We start from the raw sequence: 22500 nt of genomic DNA, 5'->3' as shown, positions 1-22500 counted from the left end.
CAATCTGAGATGACAATCCACCCGCTGGACTAAGGCTTCGAAATAACTGATAATCGTCAGCGTAGAAGTGCGCGTCAGGAAGATGTCGTTCAATGATGTTGAACAACTTTGATGCTTAGATGACGTAGAGCAATTGACAAAAGCAGGAACCTTGAGAAGGCCACAATCAAGATCAAAATTCCGAGAAAATGTTCCCTGAACTGCAATCCTTTGACTTCTATTTGACATGTATGACTACAACAATTGCAGGCGTACTTCGGAAATGTCAATGTCGTGCTGCAGCGTTTCAAGCAAAATCTTGTGATTAACAGTGTCAAAGGCTGCGCTCAAATACAACATAACTAGTAGAGCAACATGCTGTGAGTTCATTTGGGGTTTCTGTACTGTGCTGTATTCTTTACGCAGACTGGAGTACAGGATAAATATTGTTCGTTTCCATGTGAAGATGGACTTATTCGTATACAGCCCTTTTCCGTAAGTTTTTATACGTACTGTAGATTACTGACAGGTCGATATTTTTTTAAATATGAGGTCCAGACCAGGATTCTTAAGTAGAGGGTTAACGATAGCACATTGCCCATTTGTCAGAAAAATAGCCAGTAGACAACGATAAATTAATGATCTTGGTGATAATAGGGAGAATTGAGTAAAGGCAGTTGACAACTAATGGTGCTGGCATTGGATCAGGTTATTCGTTATACATGCTGAATGGGCGTGAACAGCTATTGTTGGATGTTGTCAATCGTCTTTATAAAGTAACTAACTACCCATCACATTTGCAAATGTTAGTTTGTCTTTTACTGGCAGATATGGCACCTCATGGGTGTGATTTAGCAGTGTCTTCGTAGCAGCAAACAGCTTTCTCTGATCGGAACTATTTTCGCAATAAAGCTTTTATAAAACCGGCAACGTGATTTGTTCATACGTTTGGTAGCACAGCTCTTCTTCAGGTGAAAATTAACAAATCAGAGCCACATTGGGTACGGTGCCATTTCCTTTCTGCTTTCCGTTTCTCTCTTCTCTCTTCTTCAATCTCCACACTGTACCAAGGAACAAGTGGCCATGATTTGATGGTCTTGGTGATTACGGGAGCGTGTTCTTTGAGCATTGACAATGTTGTGTTGTATAAGTATACTTTCAATACTTTGGGGGGAGGGGCGATGGGGGGCTTTATAGCTGCTTGAAACTAGGTAGAGTGCATATTCAGCCTAGGTAAAATGAGGATCACGAGTTTAACCTAAGTAAAAGCGGATTCTTAGCCTTAGACCTGACTTGATCGACAATACATTCTCATGACGCCAAAACGCTTTGAGCATTTTACTGAGTTTGTTTGGACAACGAATTCAGTGCAAAAACAGACACAAGGATGGGAGAAGCTAGCAGTGCGGCCAAAAGAGTAATATTGATGCTTAGATATTTGGCCAATTGTGATGACCAGCAAAGCCTAAGCTTGTCATATAGAATTAGCTGAACAACATTGTCAAAGAGACAATCTATGCCATTTGATGGCATTGAGGGATAAGTAAATAAGCTCACCTAAACCCATCAGTGACTGGATAACATTTCAAGGGGCTTTGAATGCATTTGGCATCCGCCGTACTGTATTGGAGCAATTGACGGGAAGCACACAGCAATTCAATGTCCCCAAAACAGTGGCTCTTTGTATTACAATTGCACGGGATGGTTTAGTATTGTTCTACTGGCTGTATGTTGCACATCTTTACCTTTGTTGATATTAGCCAATACGGTAGAACGAAAGGCAGCAGTGTGCTTAATAAAGCTGAAATGGGAAAAGCCTTTGAGGATGGTTGTAGGTCATCACTCGAGCCACAACATCTTCCAGGACCTTACGTCTCCTCCTTTATTACCTGGTTGGTAACGAACTCACTTAAACCCTGGCTGATGCATTCTAATCCAGGGAAGACTATTACAGAACACCAAATTATATCAAATTATCGTTTATGTCGAGAATCTCTTGGCGAGATGGGGAATCTTTTGCAGGGCGATTCAAGAAAAAGTTGAGACAGTGCAAAGCAACCGTTGCCTTGCACAATTACCTAAGGCAGGCAGAAAAGGCTTGTTAAAGCGCAGCTGGCTTTGTGGACAGCCTTGATGGTATAGAGTGGCGAATAATCACCTCAGCCGATGATGGTTCCCCTGTTTTTTACAGCTTATCTGATAAAAGAGGCGCAAGATATCGCAATCATGCCATGACGTTGGAAGCCTACGTAGATTTAGAGCAAGGTGCAGTTTCCTGGGAATACATACATCAAAAAGGTCTCATCCGTGTGCTATAAAATAAATCAAATACACCGTTTCGAATCTATTTGATGTGATAATTAGCTTAATAATGCTGTAGGTCTTGTAAGTCTCTCTTTTTCCTAGTGAGCTTATCGTTTTTTTGGAAATATCCATCACCCCTTGGCCCTTCCTTAACCCCCTCCCTGGGAAAAGGGGAATAAAAATACCAGGGAATTTCAACCAACTTGCCTTAAAACTACAGTAATTTATTTGAGTTGAAGAAAGCTTCACTAACTGCTTCTAAAGAGATCAAAATAACAACAACCAGAAAGGAGCGGAAAACACCATTTCGCAAAATGAGTACCTCTAGACGTACTCCACCACCCTCTCCAATGACGCAATTTCAAACCTGACAAAGGACCTACCATAACTGATTCAACGAGAGGGCTACACTGGGGAAACATGATTTGGATTCTGAGTTAAAATTCTTATGTTTATGCTTTGGCCACAGTCTTCAAATTCAGGCACTTCCCTAACCAAACAAAAATCGTTTTATTACAGTCCAGCAGACACAATAAAGTACATTATGGATTCATTATAGACTAAGGGAAAAAGAAGCTTGCAAAAAGGAGACCAAATAGTATATTTCTGCATACATTACAAGTTAGATTTTCTAGTCTCACTTAGTGGTAGCGTTCTTAAGACTCCGATTCCAACTGCGTCGATAGTGAAAACCAGCCTAAAGTAGTTAATTTCATTGGGAAATATCAATGTTACTTTTTGTTGAAAATATAAATAGCACTATTGAAATGGCAAGTACCAGCAAAAATCAACAGAGAAAGGGCTGCTGTTGTTAAGGATGAAATTACGGCTTTCCTGAATGAGTGTGTTTATATAATTTCATTTATTACTCACAAGGTCAGAAGACTTTTCAAACCATCAAAAACTCCTTCGGGTAGTTCTTCAATTTGGTTTTCCGAGAGGAACCTTACGAAAATAATAATGGAAATGCAAAAGAAAAAGGTTAAACTTTGGTGCTGTGAGGTTTAATTTTTCATCATGTATGACGTTTGCATTTTGCGGATACGACAGGTTTATCAAACTACAAATAATAACTAATATCATTATTCAACTGCAGCCGGCAGAGTACAAATATCACCCAAAACAAATACAAATATCTCACGATATTTGCAGTCCAGAAGGCCAGTTTGACCGGTTTTTCACAAACGTATTAGTCTTACGAAAGCGGTAGAAATGGCTGAAAATGCTATTTTCCCCCCTAAGAAAACAATGAATGCTTGCTAAGTTTTGAGATTTTTGGCGAAAACGAGTGCCAAGAGACAAACGATAGCCTACTCGACAAACAACTTCCTCTGTAAATACGACCAAAAGAGAAAAGCTGACCTCAATTATTTGAAAGAGTGGTGCGTGACCGCGAAAGAAGCAAGGGTCGTCTATTAAAGAAATTTCTCCCGAGTTACTTGACAACTTTTTATGTCATTTCTTTATCAAAGTCAGTTTTTCTCAACTGAAAGTTTACTTGGAAACTGAAATCCTTGTTAATATCTCTGTACACCTTATAATAAACAATTTTCTGATATTCCATCCTTGTTTTCCTTACAGTACTAGTAATGCAAGTGTTTGCACGACGTTTTCGTTTTTGAGCAATCTCTGAGCCGCTCTGCAAAATACCCGCTCTACAGGGCAGAATTGCGCTGGCTGGGCAATTGAACATTCGCTACTTAACTTTCTGGAAAGTTTTTATGAACACCACGCTTGCTGGGAAATTACGTTGCAACGCGGGTTCTGGATAGATAAAAAAATCTCTAGTTTGTAGAGTTTGTTCTTCTCGTGGCAAACGTATTATAAAAAAATATATCTATCTTCTCACTGTTGAATAATTCCTCATTTTCCAGGGATAGTAGAGCGAGCGAAACATGCAATTAATTGAGTGTGAAAATCAAGCCACGCGAGAAAGGCGAAACGCGATCTCACGCAAATACCTTTAAAATCGCCCTAATTGAGTATTTTGCCAGTACAGTATTTTGTGCTATCCATGGTGCTAATTATTGATTGGGGTGTGCCAATGTTAAGTTATGCAATAAAGCAAGGCATATCATGCCGTGAATTCCTGCGAAATAGTTTCAAAACACTGATTTCAGCGCATAGCACCGCTGACGGTCTCGTATTGTTTGCCTAAACGTCTTGTTTGGCCGGTTTCGCTTTCGGTTTTCATTAATCTTATTGTAGCTTGGAAGAAACCTCCTGCTTGTTTGGTTCGATTGTTGGGTTTTTTTGTCTAGTTAGCGCCTACTGGCCACTGATTGATCCGCATCTGTGAAGTCAGCCAAAAGTTAAGGTAAGCAAAATGTTGCGTTTTTTGTCTGATATAGTCAGTTTAGGAAACCCCTCTGGAAATGTTTTTTCCAAACAGTTCTCTGCCGATAGAGGACGCCTTGTCTTTCCGTCAGTTGAATAATGCACAACATTAGCAGAACATATTCAAATCTTATTTCATATGTCCAGTCTGTATGTTTGTAATTGGGTAAGCTGGAATTTTCCGTTGGAACTATTTCACAATGATCTCTATTTTCATATACTGAACATTTCTCATTTAGCCTAAGGTTTTGCTTCATAGAGGACAAGAAGCTAAAAAAATTGTTACGTTGTTTTAGGGGAAGAAATCCAAAACTAAGGTTTGTTTAAATGCACTCTCCTTTTAGATCCTGTAGATCGGGGCGGCGGGAAACGTCGTTCAATTGCGGTCATTTTGAAGGCGTTGAGCAACTGGCCAGATATCTTTTTGATCTTTGAAGACCGCAAACGGTAAGAGAATTTTATGTTTGTTCTTCTTACGCGTACTAGACCGAATTTTCCAGCGAAATCTAGAGTCCATTTTCATTGTTACATAAGGCTAGAGCAACTTTTCGCCTTGAAATGTGGCATTTCAACACTCACTGAGGTGGACTGTGCCGTGAATTGTATTTGAGATCGCCAAGTAGCCATGTAGCTGAACTGAGGGATAAAGAGCGATTGTTCGTTTACCCTAATTTCATCTTAAGTTTGTTTATGATCAGTTGTAATGGAGTGAATTTAGTTTTCGGTTTTCTTTCTTATGTTTTCTGATCCGGGTCGGTTCGAGTTCATCCGTCGTGGACTGGCGGTCCGAGTCAGTTGATCCGGTCCGACTTTTGTATCTGCCTCTGCAAAAGGCCAACGAGGGCTCTTTTCATGCAATGTCACGTTTTATAAACGTTTCCGTTTATGACTTCGCGGATCTGCCACACTCGTTGTTTATTGTTCCGAGCGCTCTGGATATGATCTTTCACTGATTTCTGACTTAACCGTACAATTAAAAGAAAAATGCACTGAACCAACATCTCCGGGCCATTTGGGGAAGCGTAAGCAATGTTTTCAAGGTTTTGGTTACGTTAGGGTATTAAGATCGTTAGTTTACTTTTTTGGCCCTATTCGCAATAGCGTAAGACTTCTTTATTTTGACAAAGATTCTGTCATCACCAACGCTCAAATGCCGCGGGATGGTCTGTCGCGTCTTCACAAAGTTCCGCATGAACAATTTTTTCAGAAACACTGCCGACAAAAACTGGACAAACTATTGAAGTGTTTTTTTTTTTTGTCAATAATCTGTTGTAGAGGAATATTTCTTTTACTCAGAGTAAGGTTGAGAGAAAGATCGCTCATTTTGACCAACTGCAAAGTACAAATTTTCTTTACAGTCTGTCTTTAGTTGGGATGTAAGCTTACAAACAAAAATTGACAGGAAACAAATTTCGGTTTTCGTTTTGTCCATTGTAAGAAAATTCTAAATTTGTCCGCTAGTGGACAGGCCCTTAACGTACTTTTTTCTGAAAAGAGATTTGTTGCAAGCATTTGCTCTGAATGACAGACGACCAAGGCTGACCACGACAACGATTTTCTCAAGACGTACGACCATGGCTTTTGCTGTGAAACGTTGTACCAGTTCTGGTGTGAAACGTTTGCGGTGATTGTCTGACCACATACGACCATGACTTTTTCTGTGAAACTTTGCACCAGTTCTGGTGTGAAACTTTTGCGGTGATTGTCTGACGACACACGACCATGGCTTTTGCTGTGAAACATTGCACCAGTTCTGGTGTGAAACTTTTGCGGTGATTGTCTGACCACATACGACCATGGCATTTGCTGTGAAACTTTGCACAAGTTCTGGTGTGAAACTTTTGCGGTGATTGTCCGACGACACACGACCATGGCTTTTGCTGTGAAACTTTTGCGGTGATTGCCTGACCACATACGACCATGGCTTTTGCTGTGAAACTTGGTCAGCCTTGGTCGTCTGTCGTTCAGAGCAAATGCTTGCAACAAATCTCTTTTCAGAAATAAAGTACGTTAAGGGCCTGTCCACTAGCGGACAATTTTAGAATTTTCTTACAATAGATAAAACGAAAACCGAAATTTGTTTCCTGTCAATTTTTGTGTGTAAGCTTACATCCCAACTAAAGACAGACTGTAAAGAAAATTTGTACTTTGCAGTTGGTCAAAATGAGCGATCTTTCTCTCAACCTTACTCTGAGTAAAAGAAATATTCCTATACAACAGATTATTGACAGAAAAAAAACACTTCAATAGTTTGTCCAGTTTTTGACTTTTGTCGGCAGTGTTTTTGAAAAAATTCTTAATGCGGAACTCTGTGAAGACGCGACAGACCATCCCGCGGCATTTGAGCGTTGGTGATTACAGAATCTTTGTCAAAATAAAGAAGTCTTACGCTATTGCGAATAGGGCCAAAAAAGTAAACTAACGATCTTTATATCCTAACGTAACCAAAACCTTGAAAACATTGCTTACGTTTCCCCAAATGGCCCGGAGATGTCGCTTCAGTGCCTTTTTCTTTTAATTGTACGGTTAAGTCAGAAATCAGTGAAAGATCATATCCAGAGCGCTCGGAACAATAAACAATCAGTGTGGCAGATCCGCGAAGTCATAAACGGAAACGTTTATAAAACGTGACATTGCATGAAAAGAGCCCTCGTTGGCCTTTTGCAGAGGCAGATACAAAAGTCGGACCGGATCAACTGACTCGGACCGCCAGTCCAAGACGGATGAACTCGAACCGACCCGGATCAGAAAACATAAGAAAGAAAACCGAAAACTAAATTCCAAAATTCCCGAGATCAGAGGGACAAACTTGTAATAAGGTTGACTCCATTACAACTGATCATAAACAAACTTAAGATGAAACTGGGGTAAACGACCATGGCTTTTTCTGTGAAACTCTGCACCAGCTCTGGTGTGAAACTTTTGCGATGATTGTCTGACCACATACGACCATGGCTTTTGCTGTGAAACTTTGCACCAGTTCTAATGTGAAACTTTTGCTGTGATTGTCTGACGACACACGACCATGGCTTTTTCTGTGAAACTTTTCACCAGCTTTGGTTTGAAACTTTTGCGGCGATTGTCTGACCATATATGACCATGGCTGACTGGCATTCTTGGCATGTGATTACCTCCTCATCGTTACTTTTCGCCGCGAAAAAGATTAATTGACTGTGCATTCGTGGCATGCGGTTACCGTCCCATCGTCGCATCGTTACGTTTCGCGAAAAGAATTAATTGACTATGCATTTTTGGCATATGATTACCACCTCATCGTCAGCATCCTTACGTTTCGTGAAAAGGAGAGAGGGAATGGTTTCCATTTGATTGAAACAGCAAGATTAATTTTCGCGCGAACGTCCTTAAATGCCGAGTTGTTATAGTGCAACACCATTGGAAAAAAAAACTATACTAACATTTTGACTCTGTGTTCATTGCGTTGTTATTCGTTTACGTGTCATCTTGATCGCCCTGCAACTACTTCCCAAGTTTACATTTTAGCGAGGACCTCTCTTTCGAGAAACTGTAAGTACAGATTATTATTATTATTATTATTATTATTGCTGTTATTATTATTATTAATATTATTAATATTTATTACTATTAATTTTCATTTATTATGTAATTATTTATTACTATTGATGTTGAAACCTTGCTGGCTGGCTCATAATGTACGCCACCGCTCGTTGGCAAACGTTATGCTCTGGCTGGCAATATGTGTCATTTCGCATTTTAAAATATGCTGGCTCACACGATGGCTGGCCGGGAGTTTTATTTCCTGAAACTCTTGCTCACTGGCAGTGAACAGCGGGTATTTTTTTCCCAGGAACGTTAAATATTAACGAAGATTGACGTAGAAACATTGTAATAATTGCTGCAACATTATATGAACAATTTTGTCAAAAATGGTCGTTGGGTACTCCTGAATTAACAGCAACCTAACATAAGCACGCGAAACCTGGACGGTCACTCGCTGAATAGCCATTTAAGAAGCAAGTTACAAGTTGAGCTTTATGTTTCTCCTTTTTTTCCGACTGAGTTGAATAATAAATATCTTACTGGAAGATTTAGTATGTAGTCTCGTGGGATATTTTTACTCGTCTCTTGCATTTTGACTCGCACTACGGGCTCGCCAAAATACAGCGAGACTCGTAAAAATATCCGACGATACTAAACACTAAATCGTCGAATAAGATACATCTTTAAGACGTTTAGGACTACTTGTTCTGAATGGCTGATTACCTTTAAACTTGTATTTTTCTTAGTTATTGTGTCACTGTGTTTTCTCAACTAAGCCAACTCAGGCCTTTTTAAACCTTGCTTTAAGTATCCCAGGGTGGTCATTCACAATCCTACAGAGGGCACGGCTAGGACTGTAAAGACTCCTTACACAAAATCTTAGGATCGTACGGGGTACGACGGATAAGCCGCGGCACTGATAAGGCAAGCCAAGGCAAAAACAGTTGGGCACGCCTACTGCTGCTGCATAGGTGATGTGGCTGTGCGAATGTGCAAGGTACTGCAGGCTGCAGAGTTGATGCAAGTTTTGTTTTCACCTTGTTTGTAGCTTAATGGCAAGGAAAGTTTGCAAGCTGTCAATGATAGAGTGACCTGTTGGCGTTTCTTCTGTCAATAAACAGCATCATCGATTTAAACAGTTCGAGTACAGGTAAATCATAATAGTTGAAGATACTTACAGATCATAGAGTTCTTTCATTCCTTTGAACTGTTCGGGATGTACCTTCCTTATCGTATTTCCCCCCATTCTCCTGCACAACATGAAAAATACACATTTCTTTAAGGTATCTTATCTATTGTATCCACAGTAGAGTATCCTTATTTTCCGCAACCCGCTGGGATTAATTAACGTGGTGTGGTGCCTCTTAAGTCGTTTGAGCTTCATTTTTTGTTCGAGGGATCGAAGTAATAAATTATAGTTCGCCCGAATTGATCAACGAGAATAAAATGAAATAATTTTATTTCGGGATGAAGTTTTCGTTGACGTGGCTGCAGTCCTCGCTTAAGTTCCCTCTTGTTTCGTTGTTCACGGTCCTTTAACACCATCGGTTTCAAACACAGGCTTATCACAGTTCCATTTTATTCAGTAGCATACGTGAGGAGGAGTGCGTTCGAAATCTAAGAAATATGTACGTCCTCATAAGTAATAATTACAAAGCAGAAACAAGGTCTTAAATATCAAATGTATAGTTACCCGGTGGCTTCTCAATCTGCTTCCGCTTACAACGAAAATGTTCACAATCTAACGAGCTACTGTGACGTAAGCCATTATAAGTCTGGAATCTTCATATTACAGTGATTAAGTCATTAGCGTTAGTCTCGAACGACACACTCCCCCGCTGGAAAAAAAAATTTTTTTTACAGATTTTGAGTTAATGATCAGAGTCAACAATCGATTAGTTTGATCTGTTCTATTGTCCTCTTCTGGCAGTAATGCCATAAGACGGTGGAAACCTCGTTCAACAGTGACATAACCTCTCCCATCGTATTTAGTCACAGATTCACCTGGCCTGGGATTCTTGTACTGTACCTCTACTTTACGAACCTTTTCGTCTTTCCCTGGGTAAATTTTTGACACTCTACCGAGTTTCCACTGTCCCCTGATTTGGTTTGAGTCTTGCATCAAGACGATGTCTCCAACAATCATATTGCTTGTGCAGTGTGCCATTTTTGTTTAATAATAAGGCTGGGGAAGTAATCTCTTGTCCATTTTTTCCAAAAGCTGTTAACGATGCCTTGAATGAATGCAAATCGATTTTGTGGGTTGGATGTAAATTTGAAAGGTCCACTTGACACTCTGGCAGTTGATCTTCCTAGTAAAAGGTCGTTGGGACATAAATATGTTCCATCATCGGGTGATGTTGGATGGCTGCCAATGGGTCTCTCATTAATCAAATTTGCGATCTCAAATACACCTGTCTGTAGCTCTGAAAAGGTCAGAATGCTTTCATGGATGGCTGCGGCAATAGCTCTTTTGACTGATTTTACAAGAGCCTCAGAAACTCCGTTTTGCCAGGGAGCATCAGCTGTTGTGAATTCCCACTGGAAACCTTCTATGTTTCCGAATGCTTTTAATTCTTCCCAGTCCCATCCTTTGGTAACACTTCAGTTCTTTCAGTTCTTTATTAGCTGCAACTAGCTGAGGTCCGTTATCGGAGTAAAGTTTGAATGGATAACCTCTTAATGAAACAAATCTTCTCAACACCATTAAAAACGTTTCAGTGCTGTAATCCGCTGTAAGATCTAGATACACGGCTCGTGTTCCTCAGCAGTTGAAGATGACTCCGTACGATTTTCCTGTCGTTCGTTTTCTTACTTCATCTTTAATCTTGAAGGGACCAAACAAGTCAATAGCTGTGCAATGCCGGGCTGGAGAGGGCTTGAGTCTCTCCTCTGGAAGTTCTCCCATTACTTGCTCACTTAGTTTTTTATCAAGCTTTCTGCATATGACACAGTTGTATTTGATTGATTTCGTCATCTTAAGAAACTTTGTAATCCAGAATTTGGAGCGAATTTTACTGGCAGTTGTTGATACTCCGTAATGTCCCCTGTTATGGACATATTCTGCGTGGAGACGTGAGAAGCGATGCTCATAGGGTAATAATATAACTTCGCTTTTGTTGTAACTCATTTCCATCCAACTGGTGGCACGACCTCCCACGACATATATTCCATCTTTACGTAGGCGAGGACATAGACGTTTGTATTTTCCTGCCTTGAGTTCTTCCTGCATGTTCCTCTGAGGTTCTTTGATCCACAGATCTTCAGCCTTCATGAGATCTTCTGCAGTGGGTTCCCTTTTGACATTAAAGAATGTCGGTTTCGAATCTGTGTGATACATCGACAAAACTCGCGCTGTCACTCGTAGCAATCTCTTATAGTTGGAATAATTGTTTATGTTAATTCTGGTTACTATATCGTCCTTTATAACTGCAGTCGCAATTCTTACGGTTTTCATCATGTCAGGTAATTGTTGTTCAGCGTAATTACGACTTATTGGCCATTCACTCTCGGGTTGGTTAAGGAATGTGGGTCCATCCTGCCAACTACTCCCAAACCCATCTCGCTCGGTTTCTTGCCTCTCGTTAACCAATCGGCAATGTTATACTCGCTTTCGACCCAGTACCAATCTTTAGGATCAGTGCCTTCTTGAATTCCCCCTATGCGCGTCGCGGCAAATGTGTTGAAACCATAGGAATCCTTTTGAATCATAGCATGCACTATTTGTGAATCAACGATATGGTAGAATTTCTGGAAATGATATCTGCACTGCTGTTGTACGAGCACTTTTAGTCGTTTGTTGATTATTGCTCCGCATAGCTCTATGCGATCAATAGACATCTTCTTAATCGGGGAAAGGCGGTTTTTGGACAGAATCAGGCTACTTTTAAACAGGCTACCCTTTAGTTCCCATCTTACGTAAGCACATGCGCCGAAGGCTTGGCTGGATCCATCGCTAAAGATAATCAATATTGGATCTCCGACTGTATCACGTGGCTTCATGCATATTTTAAATTTGACATTGTCCATCTCATGTAGTTTTTTGAAGAACATTATCCAATCTCGCTTATTCTCGTCCGGAATAGGATCGTCCCAGTTCATCTTGATGTCGCTTGCCCATATCTGACGCATCATTATTTTCGCTCTCACTGTGAAAGGTCCTGATAATGCGAGCGGATCGTAGATCCTATTAACTTGTGAAAGAATAATGCGTTTCGTTAGCTGTTCTGCAATTTCGTAGGGGAGCGGATTAGTCTTTGAATCTGTTTCGATGCGCAACTTGTGTTTCTTACGTGAAAAGTTTCGTTTAACTTCAAAGCAGAAGTAATCCTTGACTGGATTCCAGATTATTCCGAGGACTTTCTCTGTCGATGTATTTGGCTCGCTAGGTATAGCCGTTTTGTCTTAACTTATAGGATCATCTGAAAATATCCAGCCCTTGACTTGGAATCCACCCTTGTTAATCAAATTCTCAATATCGCTGGCAATTGTTTGCGCTGTTGGTAGGTCCTCAGTGCTGTCAATGATGTCATCCATGTAAGTATTATCTTGGATAATTTGTGCTGCTTGTGGGTACTTTTCTCTTCCCATCTCAGCGGTTTTTCTTAGGGCTACTGTCGCAATGGTGCCTGATGGCTTATCACCAAATGATACTCTTTGTGTGACATATGTATCTGGTTCTCTCGTCGTGTCCATATCTCGCCACAAGAATCGGTGGGTGTGCTGATCTATTGGCTTCGTCTTTACGGTATGGTACATCTTCCTGATATCACCCATCAATGCTACCTGGTTCTCCCCAAACCGTTTAATTCTCCCACTAGATTGTTGAGTAGATCTGGACCTTTTGCCCAATATTCATTAAGTACATGGCCCATATACTTAGCGCTACTATTGAACACTGTTCTAACCGGTGTAGACTTCGAATCTGGTTTCAGAACTTCATGATGCGAGATATAATGTATAGGGCCTTTGTAACTGTTTAGTTCTTCTTTGCTGAGTTTACGGGCAACATCCCTTGCAACCATATCTTTTATTTGCATATCGTAAATTTTGGCGTGCTGAGGGACCTTGAGGAGCCTTTTCTCCGTAGAGATCAGCATTGCCACGGCTACTCGCCTATTATCTGGGAGGGCAGAAGGGTTTTTGATCCAAGGATATTCTGCAATCCATCGACCATCCTGATAGTCGAAACACCCCTTGTACTCTCGTCGCATGCCGTGCAATCGAGCGTTGGAGTAGCTATTCGAAAAGAAGTAAAAAGCTTTTGTCTGCCTTTGTCTCACAACAAGGAAGATCATTTGGTTTGATTAAGATTCGCGAACGGACGATTTCATTTGGGTAACAATTTCTAAGTTGATGAACATTTAGGTTATTGTTTAGAAAGATCTTAAACACGACAGAGGATTAAATAAAAAGGCTTCAAATTGATGTCAAATTTTTTCTGGTTTTTGAGACTGTCAGTTTTGGTTCTTTCAAAGTGCTAGTAAACTTTCGAATGAATTATACCAAAATATGAGACTAATAAACATGCAAAATTATGTCATAGGTAGGCTGAGGTAGCTGCATTGTTGGGGATTGTAAATACTCTCAACATTTCCGAATTATAGTTTTGCTAGCAGAAGAGTTTTCCCCAAAAAAATCGTTTCACTTCCTTCATAAGGCAGGCAGATTGTAACAATTCCTGTTCAGTTTCTTACCATTCATTTGGTTACTTAATCCTATATATGCGATTACTTAATTCAGATTGAGGACATCTAAATAAAGCATTAACATTAACCACGCAACATCATTCATTACTTTATTCAACACTAACAAACTTCACTTTGCAGTATGTTACATTTTCAAAAAAACAGTGGCCACGTTGAAGTAAAAATTGACCTTGCGTTTCCATTAGGTTCTGTTTCGACTGGTACACCACCATGTGCAACCGACCATTCCTCTAACTTGGCCCTGGACACATTGAATTCTGCATACAACTATACTTAACAGCAGGGCAGCTGTTGTGTCATCTATTAGTAGTTTAGATTCACATTGTCATTAGCAAATTGTTCTAGGTGATGTTGCATTTTAATTATTTGATGACGGCTCTTCTGGTAATCTTTCCCTGAACTTAGATTTCGTTTCCATTTGACGATTTGAAGAGTCTTTTGAAACGCCTTTGCAGCATTTAGGCTCCTGCTTTCAATTTACTAAGGTATTTGAAGACAACCCCTTTAAACGAGGAGTCCTTCTTTCATTAAGTGGCGGCACAGTGTCCAAGTAGTACGGGTGCTCATCTTGCTGTCCGAAGTTGCTTGGTTCAAGCCCCCACTCTCATCATGCACTAAGAAAATTGTTACTGTGTGCCCCAGTTCAGCTAATCAGCTGCGCTTGCTATAACTTTCTTCCAAGCAATTCCGTCTTTCAGGGGTTTTCCTTTGACATATACTTTAGCCATACTGAGAGCGCAAGTTTGTATTTCTTTCCTTGGAAAATTGTTTATCTTCGTCAGCTGGAAACCTCAACAGTCGATGTCCGTGAATTAGTGGGCGATTTGAGTGCGAGGTACTGTTTTTGGGCCGCTGACTCTTTTTGACTCTGCACATTCAGTGGATTGTTCAAAACTAGCAAAGGAACTTGAGCTGAAAAATACTGCGCCCACTTCCTTATCCACCAGTCTGCCCTTGGTCTCCCGTAATATTTTAAGGCACCCTTGCAACTCCACCCCCTCCTCTGTCTGCTTTTGATAATGCAATTTGCGTCCCAATTGCGTTAAAACTCAGCTTAATCATCTCGTTGCCTAAGTTGCTGTGTTGTCCCGGACGCCGTTTTTTTGTAACAACAACAACCATGGAGTATTGGCATGCTTGTGTCTCAAGTAAAGCTATGATCTTCGAGGTTTTGAACGCAATTTTAGCAAATGCGTAGAGAAGCTTGAAAAATTCGGGACTTCAAAGGGGTTTAAACTTGTGACCACGTGATACCGGTGCGACGCTTTAACTAATTGAGCTATGAAGCCACAAACGTTGGAAGCTGGTCATTTGTGGGTTCTAATGTTCCCGTTATCAATGAATCAATGAACGAAATGATATATGAAATGAATCATGTATTGCACTGCGGATATGGAATCAAGTAAAGCCACACAATTGCTAAAATTGCATTCTTAACTGCAAAAATCATAGCTTTACTTGATTTCATATCTGCAGTGCAATATATCATTTATTTCATATATCCTTTCGGCCATGCTTGTTTCTGCATTGGAGTCGAATCCGTAATTTCCAGCAATCTTAAAGGATTTCTGATATATAAAACCACCGTTCTCCTTGGCTGCTTTCAACGCGTCAGCTGTGTGATACTGATAAGTCAAGGGACGCGATCCTTGCATCTTGATGAACGCGTACGTGGCCGAAAATGTTGTAGCAAACGTTAGATCCTAGGTATTTACTTGAACGGGATCATTTTTGCGTGTTTTCACGGCTTTTCTATGGTAGGGTAAGTGAAAAGTCACAACTTCCAAAAGCTTTTCTATTGTTTCCCTGTGAACCCTGGCCTCTAACGTTTATATATCGAGATCTTGGGTCCATGGCAATCGCATCGTCTTCGCCAATATCCTGGGCGTTTTTGTCAGGTAAAACTCAAAGAACCTCGTCCGACGCACCGTTAACCTTTCTCAAGTAAATCAACTCAGACATGACGTCTATGTAACCCAGTCGCACACCATGTCCAAGGTTGCACTTCTCTTACAAAAAGTCAACAAACTTAAACAGCAGGCTCTAGGAGCACAGGCTAAAATCCACTACTTTGAATTAATCCCTCCTCTTCTACGCAGAAAAAGACTTGAGAAACTTAAAATACCCATTGACAATCTTCTGAGCAGCACCATCATTCCTAAAAAACCCACCACATCCAGTCAGTCAAGTCGTAAATTGTTCGCAAAATTGGCTAGATGGTTAAAACACTAACCTGGCGCCTTCGTTTAAGCGTGGGGATGACACATCGCCATCTGTACTTGAACCGGACAATTTGGTGGACATTTCGAAAGAACCTGTAGCAAATTGCTTTGAGGCGAAAAGTTTTTCGTCGAAATGAAAGAACCAACTGTGCTTGTTATTGACGTGTCCCCTGCAACCACATTGATTTTGAAATCCTCCATGTTCGCACAGTTGAATGGGATAATTGTACAAACTACCACTTTCGCCTTTTTCCAAGTTTTCCTTACCGTCTGGACCACGTTTTCCCATTTTGCCCTTTTTAGCCCAAATTAACCCTTATTTTAACAGATTTCTTACCCGGTTGGAGTTCTGGACCACTTTTTCATTTTTCTCCTTTTTAAATCCACATTAACCCCTATTTTGACAACTTTTTTGCCTGATGACCGAGAACATGACATGCCTTAGGCATGTCATGCGTTGGACCAGGGACCCCCGTCACACGTCTTGCACTGTTGTGTGAAGGGGAGAAAAATGCTGTCCTAGGCGAATATATACAAGAACAATGGAAGAACAAAATTGGGACAAGCAAATGGATCTCAAGAATTTGTATTTGTTTCTGAAGGGAAAGTGGGTCCGGGAGGGTTTTTTTGAGAACACACACGCGAAAATTCTAAAAACCTAAGAAAGAATTCAATGACTTTACAGGGGCGACACATTTGCAACGAAACACCCCCATTTTCGGCACCCTTTTTGTTGGAGACGAAAGTGCTTTATTTATAATCATACAAAACACCCTTGGTGCTCCACAGACCATGCAGGCTAACGCAAATATTGGAGATCCGCGAGAGTGCAGAATTTTTTTTTCGGGGCCCAAATTTTTTCTGTCACCTTAGCACGAAGGATGCTGTTAAGCGAAATTCTAGTTTCATCGTCAAATTACATGTACCAGTGGGCTTTTGGGGTTACACAACTTCGGTAGAATTGACTCATTCACTCAATCGTTTGAACTAGGGTATTTTGTAACAGAGAAAAAAAGAAACACATATATACCAGCACCTTCTCCAAAATATATTTATGCTTTGAAAAGAGCAGGAAATGTAGCGACGGGAAAGGAATTCGATTTTTCTTCATATTCTCTTGACAACTTATTCGGCTAAACAAATTTAGTCATTGAGTCATCAACAAGTATCACCTTCTGTCTTTGCTCAAGTTGATGTGCTCCCTCAACTCCTTGTCTAGACTCGATTTTGTTGTTAACGCTTCAGTTTCCACCTCGTTTTACCGGCTCTGTTTTATCTGTTTTCTTTTCCTTTACCTGCGACTAACTTCTTTCCTTTATGTATTACTATCATCTTTTTGCTTGTTTTCTAGTTCTGGCCTCCCATGAATAACAAACTTGTTAGATAGCACAATCATTGCACCTTCATTCACATCACAAATTGCACAGCAACAATGACTAACGCTTCTCGGGAAAATACCGGCATTCTATTTGCTTTTCGCATCCTGAGATGCCACTTCTGACACAACCTCACCTTGTTCATCATCCAGCTCGAGATCGTCGACATCTTGTCCATTAAGGTCGATCTTTGGCATGTCAAATTTACGCACATCCGAAATAAAGGAAACGATTTTGTCTTTTATTTCTCTTTGTCACACCCTTTGACATTAACGATAATGTGGTACACTCAGGTTTCAAAACGTTGTTGCAAGTGAATGTCCAATGGACAATCAATCTTAGCGATTCCTGATACACGTGCCTTCCTTCACCATAATTATGACAAGCTCAGGATCCCGAAATTTTTCATGTATATTGATAACAATTAATCACGATTCTCTCGAGAAAATTGCCTCGCTCTCAAGCAACATTTCTTTTGTATTTTGTCTATTCAAACAAGGCTAGTAAGTCTAATCAACACACAAACAAAAGATAATTTTTATGGCCGGCATTCATACATTCGGTCTATAAGGGTTGTAGGGTTTTCAAACATTACAAATTGCACTCCACTTAGTTTTTTGTTTGTCTATTATAAATTATTCCAAATTGAGATCGAAGTCAGGAACAAATTTACTGATATCATTGCTTTCACTGTGTTGATAATATATTAGCCGAGAAAACACTGAAAGATGAATGTTACTCACAGTATCTTTAGCTTGGTCAAATTGCGAAATGTATGTGAATGCAAATTCTCTAAATTGTTGTAACTAATTAACCTGTCCATACAGAAAGAAATTGTGTTAAGGCTTTAAATGTTGGCAGCTTTTTCCTTTTACCGTGGCATAGCCACGAGATCAATACAGTTAAAGGAAGAAAACAGACAGACATAAAAAAAAAAAAAAAAACAGAAAATGGTTTATGTCACTATTTCCGTCAACTAATATGAACTGTCCTTTACCATGTCAAACAAATTGTCACCTTTTTTTTACTACTGGAGAGAATCTTGTCAATTTTATGAAAATAACTGCAGTAAAAAAGAAAAACAAATGAAACTGACTAGATTTTTATTTTCACGACGTTTCGAAGTCATCGTAACTCCATTATCAAGTGATAAATAAATACAAGTGCTAGACTTTAAATAGATGTAAAGAATGTTATACAAATAACTTTGCCTTAATTGAGCCACTTGGGACATTTAGAGAGGGTGACAATTCCCTAATGTATAGCGTTTCATAAATTAAACAGTCATGTTTAGTCTTACATTTTCGTAAGACTTTAAAGTGCTGATTGATATTATCAGGCAAACAATCGTGTTTATTAGTGAAGTGTTTCTTGATACTAGACGAATTAAATTTATGTTCCTCACAACGTTCGTGTAGGTGCCTCATGGTAAAACCGATATAGTTTTCATCATAAAAACTACATTTAAACTGATAAACTACACGTTTTTGGTTAACTATTGATGGCTTCTTTTCTGTGATTGTGGTGGAGGTTTTCCAAACAAAATAAAACTAAGGTAACGAGCGAGAACAGCAAATTTTCAACTAGCGATCCGAGCACTACACGATAACACAACAAGATGGCGGAGCTCTCAAAACACATGTTTTTGTCTCTAGTCTGCCGGGAACTAAGTCCTATTTTGGAAGAGTCCGCTGACCTAAGGGCAGTCGGCAACATAACCACCCCTGTATACGACTTAAGTCTATACACTACGTTCGGCCTCCTCAAAGAGGCAAGGCTTGACGACTGGCCGCTTGAATGTTCCCTTGTTTAGTCTGGACTTCAACGGTGTGAATGAGGCCATCATTTCCTGGGAATGTCTTGACGACCCGGCCAAGATTCCATCTGCCACGGGGTAGGTTAGGCTCAGCTACCAATACCAGGTCCCCAATTTGAACATCAGTTTGAGACCTAGTTCTCCACTTCTTCCGCTCAGTAAGTGCGGGCACGTACTCACGAAGCCATTTTATCCAGAAGTGGTCGGTGAGCGTCTGGGCTTGTCTCCATCGCTTTCTGGAACACAAATCTCTCTCATCAAAGACGTCAGGAGGCACGTTCGGGCTATTTCTTCCAATCAGGAAATGGTTAGGAGTGATTGCTTCAAGGTCCTGAGGATCAACACTGACGTGAGTTAGCGGTCGGCTGTTAAGCAAACTCTCAGTTTCTGCCATGAATGTGAGCAGGGTTTCATCATTCACCAATTGGCCATTCAGAGTGATCTTCAGAGCTTTCTTTGCTGATTTTAGTCTCTCCCAGACTCCCCCAAAATGGGGAGCAGAAGGGGGGTTGAAGAACCACTGAATTCCGTATTGTGACAACGTGTCTGAGATCTTGGCCTGTTCCATTCTATCAAGGCACTCCTTAAGCTCTCGTACAGCTCCGACGAAATTGGTTCCGTTGTCGCTGTAGATGTTTCTCGGTTTTCTTCTTCTAGCCATCATTCTTCTCAGTGGCATGATAAAGCTTTCTGTTTCGAGCGAGTGAGCAACCTCTAAGTGTACCGCCCTTGTCACAAGGCAGGTGAACAAACAACCGTACCGCTTTACTGTGGACCTTCTTTCTTTAACTAGCAACGGTCCAAAATAATCCACACTATTGTTGTAAAAAGGTGGGGTGAAAGCTTGGAGTCTGCTTTGAGGTAGGCTTGCCATCAGCGGTGGATCTGGTTTGGCATTGTGTTTTCTGCCCACATGGCATGACGTGGCTATTTTCTTGAGAGCAGATCTCTCTTTGGGGATCCAATGCCGTTGCCGCAACTCAGCAAGGATATGCTCTACTCCAGAGTGGTTCAGTCTCTGATGTAAGTGTAACAAGATCAAAGGAACAATGTCATGCTTCTTAGGAAGAATAGCAGGATGTTTGGCTTGATATGGAATTGGCGCATGTTTCAGTCGACCCCCGACGTGCAAGATGCCCTTCTCGTCGGTGTAAGGGTACAGGGATCTTAGGTCACTGCTGCAGTGTATCTCCTTTCCTGCGGCTAACCGGCTCAGGTCTTCGGAGTAGGCTTGAGCTTGGGCCCTCTTGATGCAGAATTCTTCAGCCCTTACGAGCTCTTCAACAGATAAGGGTCCTTTAGTAACTTTCACATGTTCATTCCTGTGACGACAGCTTGTCACAAACCGAAATACCCATGGAGTAACTCATGTCAGGTGGGTCCACGAAGAGGTCTTCTTAGGGTCCAGAAACTCATGGTTGACTTCAGAACTGAGACCCAGCCAGGCTTCACTTTTAACTTCAGGATCATTGTCAGTTGCAGGTTGGCAGATGATTTGTTTTGGCCAATAGACCTCACCCCGCAAAAGAAAGTCTGGGCCGTTAATCCACCGGCTGTCTCGAAGAAGGTCTTGAGCAGAAAGACCTCTTGAACAATCGTCGGCAACATTGAGGCGTCCAGGGACATGCCGCCAGGTCTCAGGATCAGACACTTCCTTTATTTCAGCAACCCGGTTGGCGACGAATGTATGGAATCTGGTCCCTCGACTCTTGATGTAGGATAACACTGTGATGGAATCTGTCCAGTAAGTAATTTGGCTGGGCATCACATCTAGTTCTTTCTGGATGGTCTGACTCATTCTCACTGCCATTACAGCGGCTTGAAGGTTCAGTCGTGGAATCGTCAGGGGCTTAATCGGAGCAAGCCTTGTCTTTCCGAATATGATGGAGCAGTGATAGGATTGGCCCCGTGTTTCAAATCTCCAGTAGGCAGCGGCACCAAAGGCGACCTCTGAGGCATAATCAAAGATGTGAATTTGTGCGTGTGCATACTGGACACTTGTTTGGTTGCTAAGGTAACATCTGGGAACGGACAAGGTTGCAAAGAGAGGTAGTTCTGCCTGTCAGGCCTCCCAGGCATCTAGTAGTGGGCCTGATATGGGTTTGTCCCAATCAAACCCGAGTCTCCACAGCTCTTGCAGAATCAACTTAGCCCTCAGTACAAATGGTGCTACCAATCCAAGGGGATCGAAGGTGGTTGATGTCTGCTTTAGAATGCCTCGCTTGGTTGGGGCTAACTGCTTTGGAACTACTTTAATTTCTAGAGTATCCTGCTCCACGTTCCACAGCACTCCCAAGGCTGTCCAGATCCAAATCAAATGGCTGCGAGATCCCAGGGCTGCCGAGGATGTCTTTGGGAGGTAGCTGAGCTAGCACATTCCGGCTATTACTCATAAACCTAGTTAATCGAAAGCCACCCCTCGACAAAAGCTCAATAACCTGGAGGGCAAGCTGGGCTGCCTCGTCTTCAGAAGGCAAAGACTTCAGGAGGTCATCCATGTAGAAATCTATTAGGACTGTACTGACAGCTTCTTCACTGCAAGTGGCTTTGTTATCAATGGCGGTTTTCTTGACGCAATAATTTGCGGAGGTTGGACTCGACTTTGCACCAAAGATCATGGCTTGCATTTGGTAGACATCAGGAGGACGATTTGTGTTTGGACCTCTCCAAAGGAATCTCAGTGATGGTTGATCTTTCTCGATAACTCGTACATGGAAGAACATTGTCTCAATGTCTGCAATCATAGGAACAGCATGCAGTCGGAACCTCATGATCACCCCCACAAGGGAGTTCAGCAGGTCGGGGCCTGTCACCAGTTGATCAATCAACGAAGTCCCCTTGTATGGGGCTGCAGCGTCAAACACTACGCGAAACTTTCCTGGCTTATTGGGATTTGTAACAGCATGGTGTGGCAGGTACCAAGTGTTCTTGGGTTCCTTAGTAGCAATCTCTGTGGGAGATAACTTTCTGGCATAGTCCTTGGCAATGTAGGATTCAATTGTGTCATAATAGGCTTTGGCTCTTTCACTCTTCTTATCTAGGCTTCGCTCCAGATTTGTAAGCCTTCTCTCTGCCAGTGGCCGATTGTTTGGGAGCACGACTTCTTCATCCTTCCAGAGAAGACCGGTTTCATAATGGTCCAGGTCAGCTCGAAAGTTTGTAGTTTCTTCTAAGCGCTTAAGAGCTCTTTCGTCCTCCGCAGATCTTGAAACATCAAAATTGAACTTGGTGCCAAATGA

General features: G+C 41.2%; 3 protein-coding genes and 1 pseudogene across 3 annotated transcripts in view; all 4 read right to left on the bottom strand.

Moving 5' to 3' along the window:
- The window catches only part of LOC138031381 (G-protein coupled receptor GRL101-like), a 39097-nt pseudogene extending 28791 nt beyond the window's left edge, over positions 1-10306 (bottom strand).
- Positions 10307-10903: 597 nt separating this feature from the next.
- On the bottom strand, positions 10904-11599 carry LOC138031380 (uncharacterized). The gene has a single exon (XM_068879085.1). It carries the CDS (start codon positions 11597-11599, stop codon positions 10904-10906), a length of 696 nt encoding a protein of 231 aa, XP_068735186.1.
- Positions 11600-11631: 32 nt separating this feature from the next.
- On the bottom strand, positions 11632-12270 carry LOC138031379 (uncharacterized). Its single transcript, XM_068879083.1, has one exon. It carries the CDS (start codon positions 12268-12270, stop codon positions 11632-11634), a length of 639 nt encoding a protein of 212 aa, XP_068735184.1.
- A 6938-nt stretch (positions 12271-19208) lies between these two features.
- The window catches only part of LOC138031378 (uncharacterized), a 4888-nt gene continuing 1596 nt past the window's right edge, over positions 19209-22500 (bottom strand). Inside the window, exons 3-5 of the mRNA XM_068879082.1 lie at positions 21540-22500; positions 20780-21211; positions 19209-20539 (exon numbers count right to left, since the gene is read on the bottom strand). The exon at positions 21540-22500 is cut by the window's right edge and continues 2 nt beyond it. Coding sequence (XP_068735183.1) covers positions 19209-20539; positions 20780-21211; positions 21540-22500 — 2724 coding nt within the window. The remainder of the gene's footprint in view (positions 20540-20779; positions 21212-21539) is intronic.

The sequence above is a fragment of the Montipora capricornis genome, chromosome 14 (genome assembly GCF_036669925.1).
Source record: "Montipora capricornis isolate CH-2021 chromosome 14, ASM3666992v2, whole genome shotgun sequence".
Taxonomy (NCBI): Eukaryota; Metazoa; Cnidaria; class Anthozoa; order Scleractinia; family Acroporidae; genus Montipora; species Montipora capricornis.
This window is presented reverse-complemented; position numbering and strand designations above follow the sequence as displayed.

Excerpts from the sequence above, each read along its gene's own strand:
- LOC138031380 (XM_068879085.1), bottom strand. The coding sequence starts at position 11,599 with ATGATGAAAACCGTAAGAATTGCGACTGCAGTTATAAAGGACGATATA.
- LOC138031379 (XM_068879083.1), bottom strand. The coding sequence starts at position 12,270 with ATGCGTCAGATATGGGCAAGCGACATCAAGATGAACTGGGACGATCCT.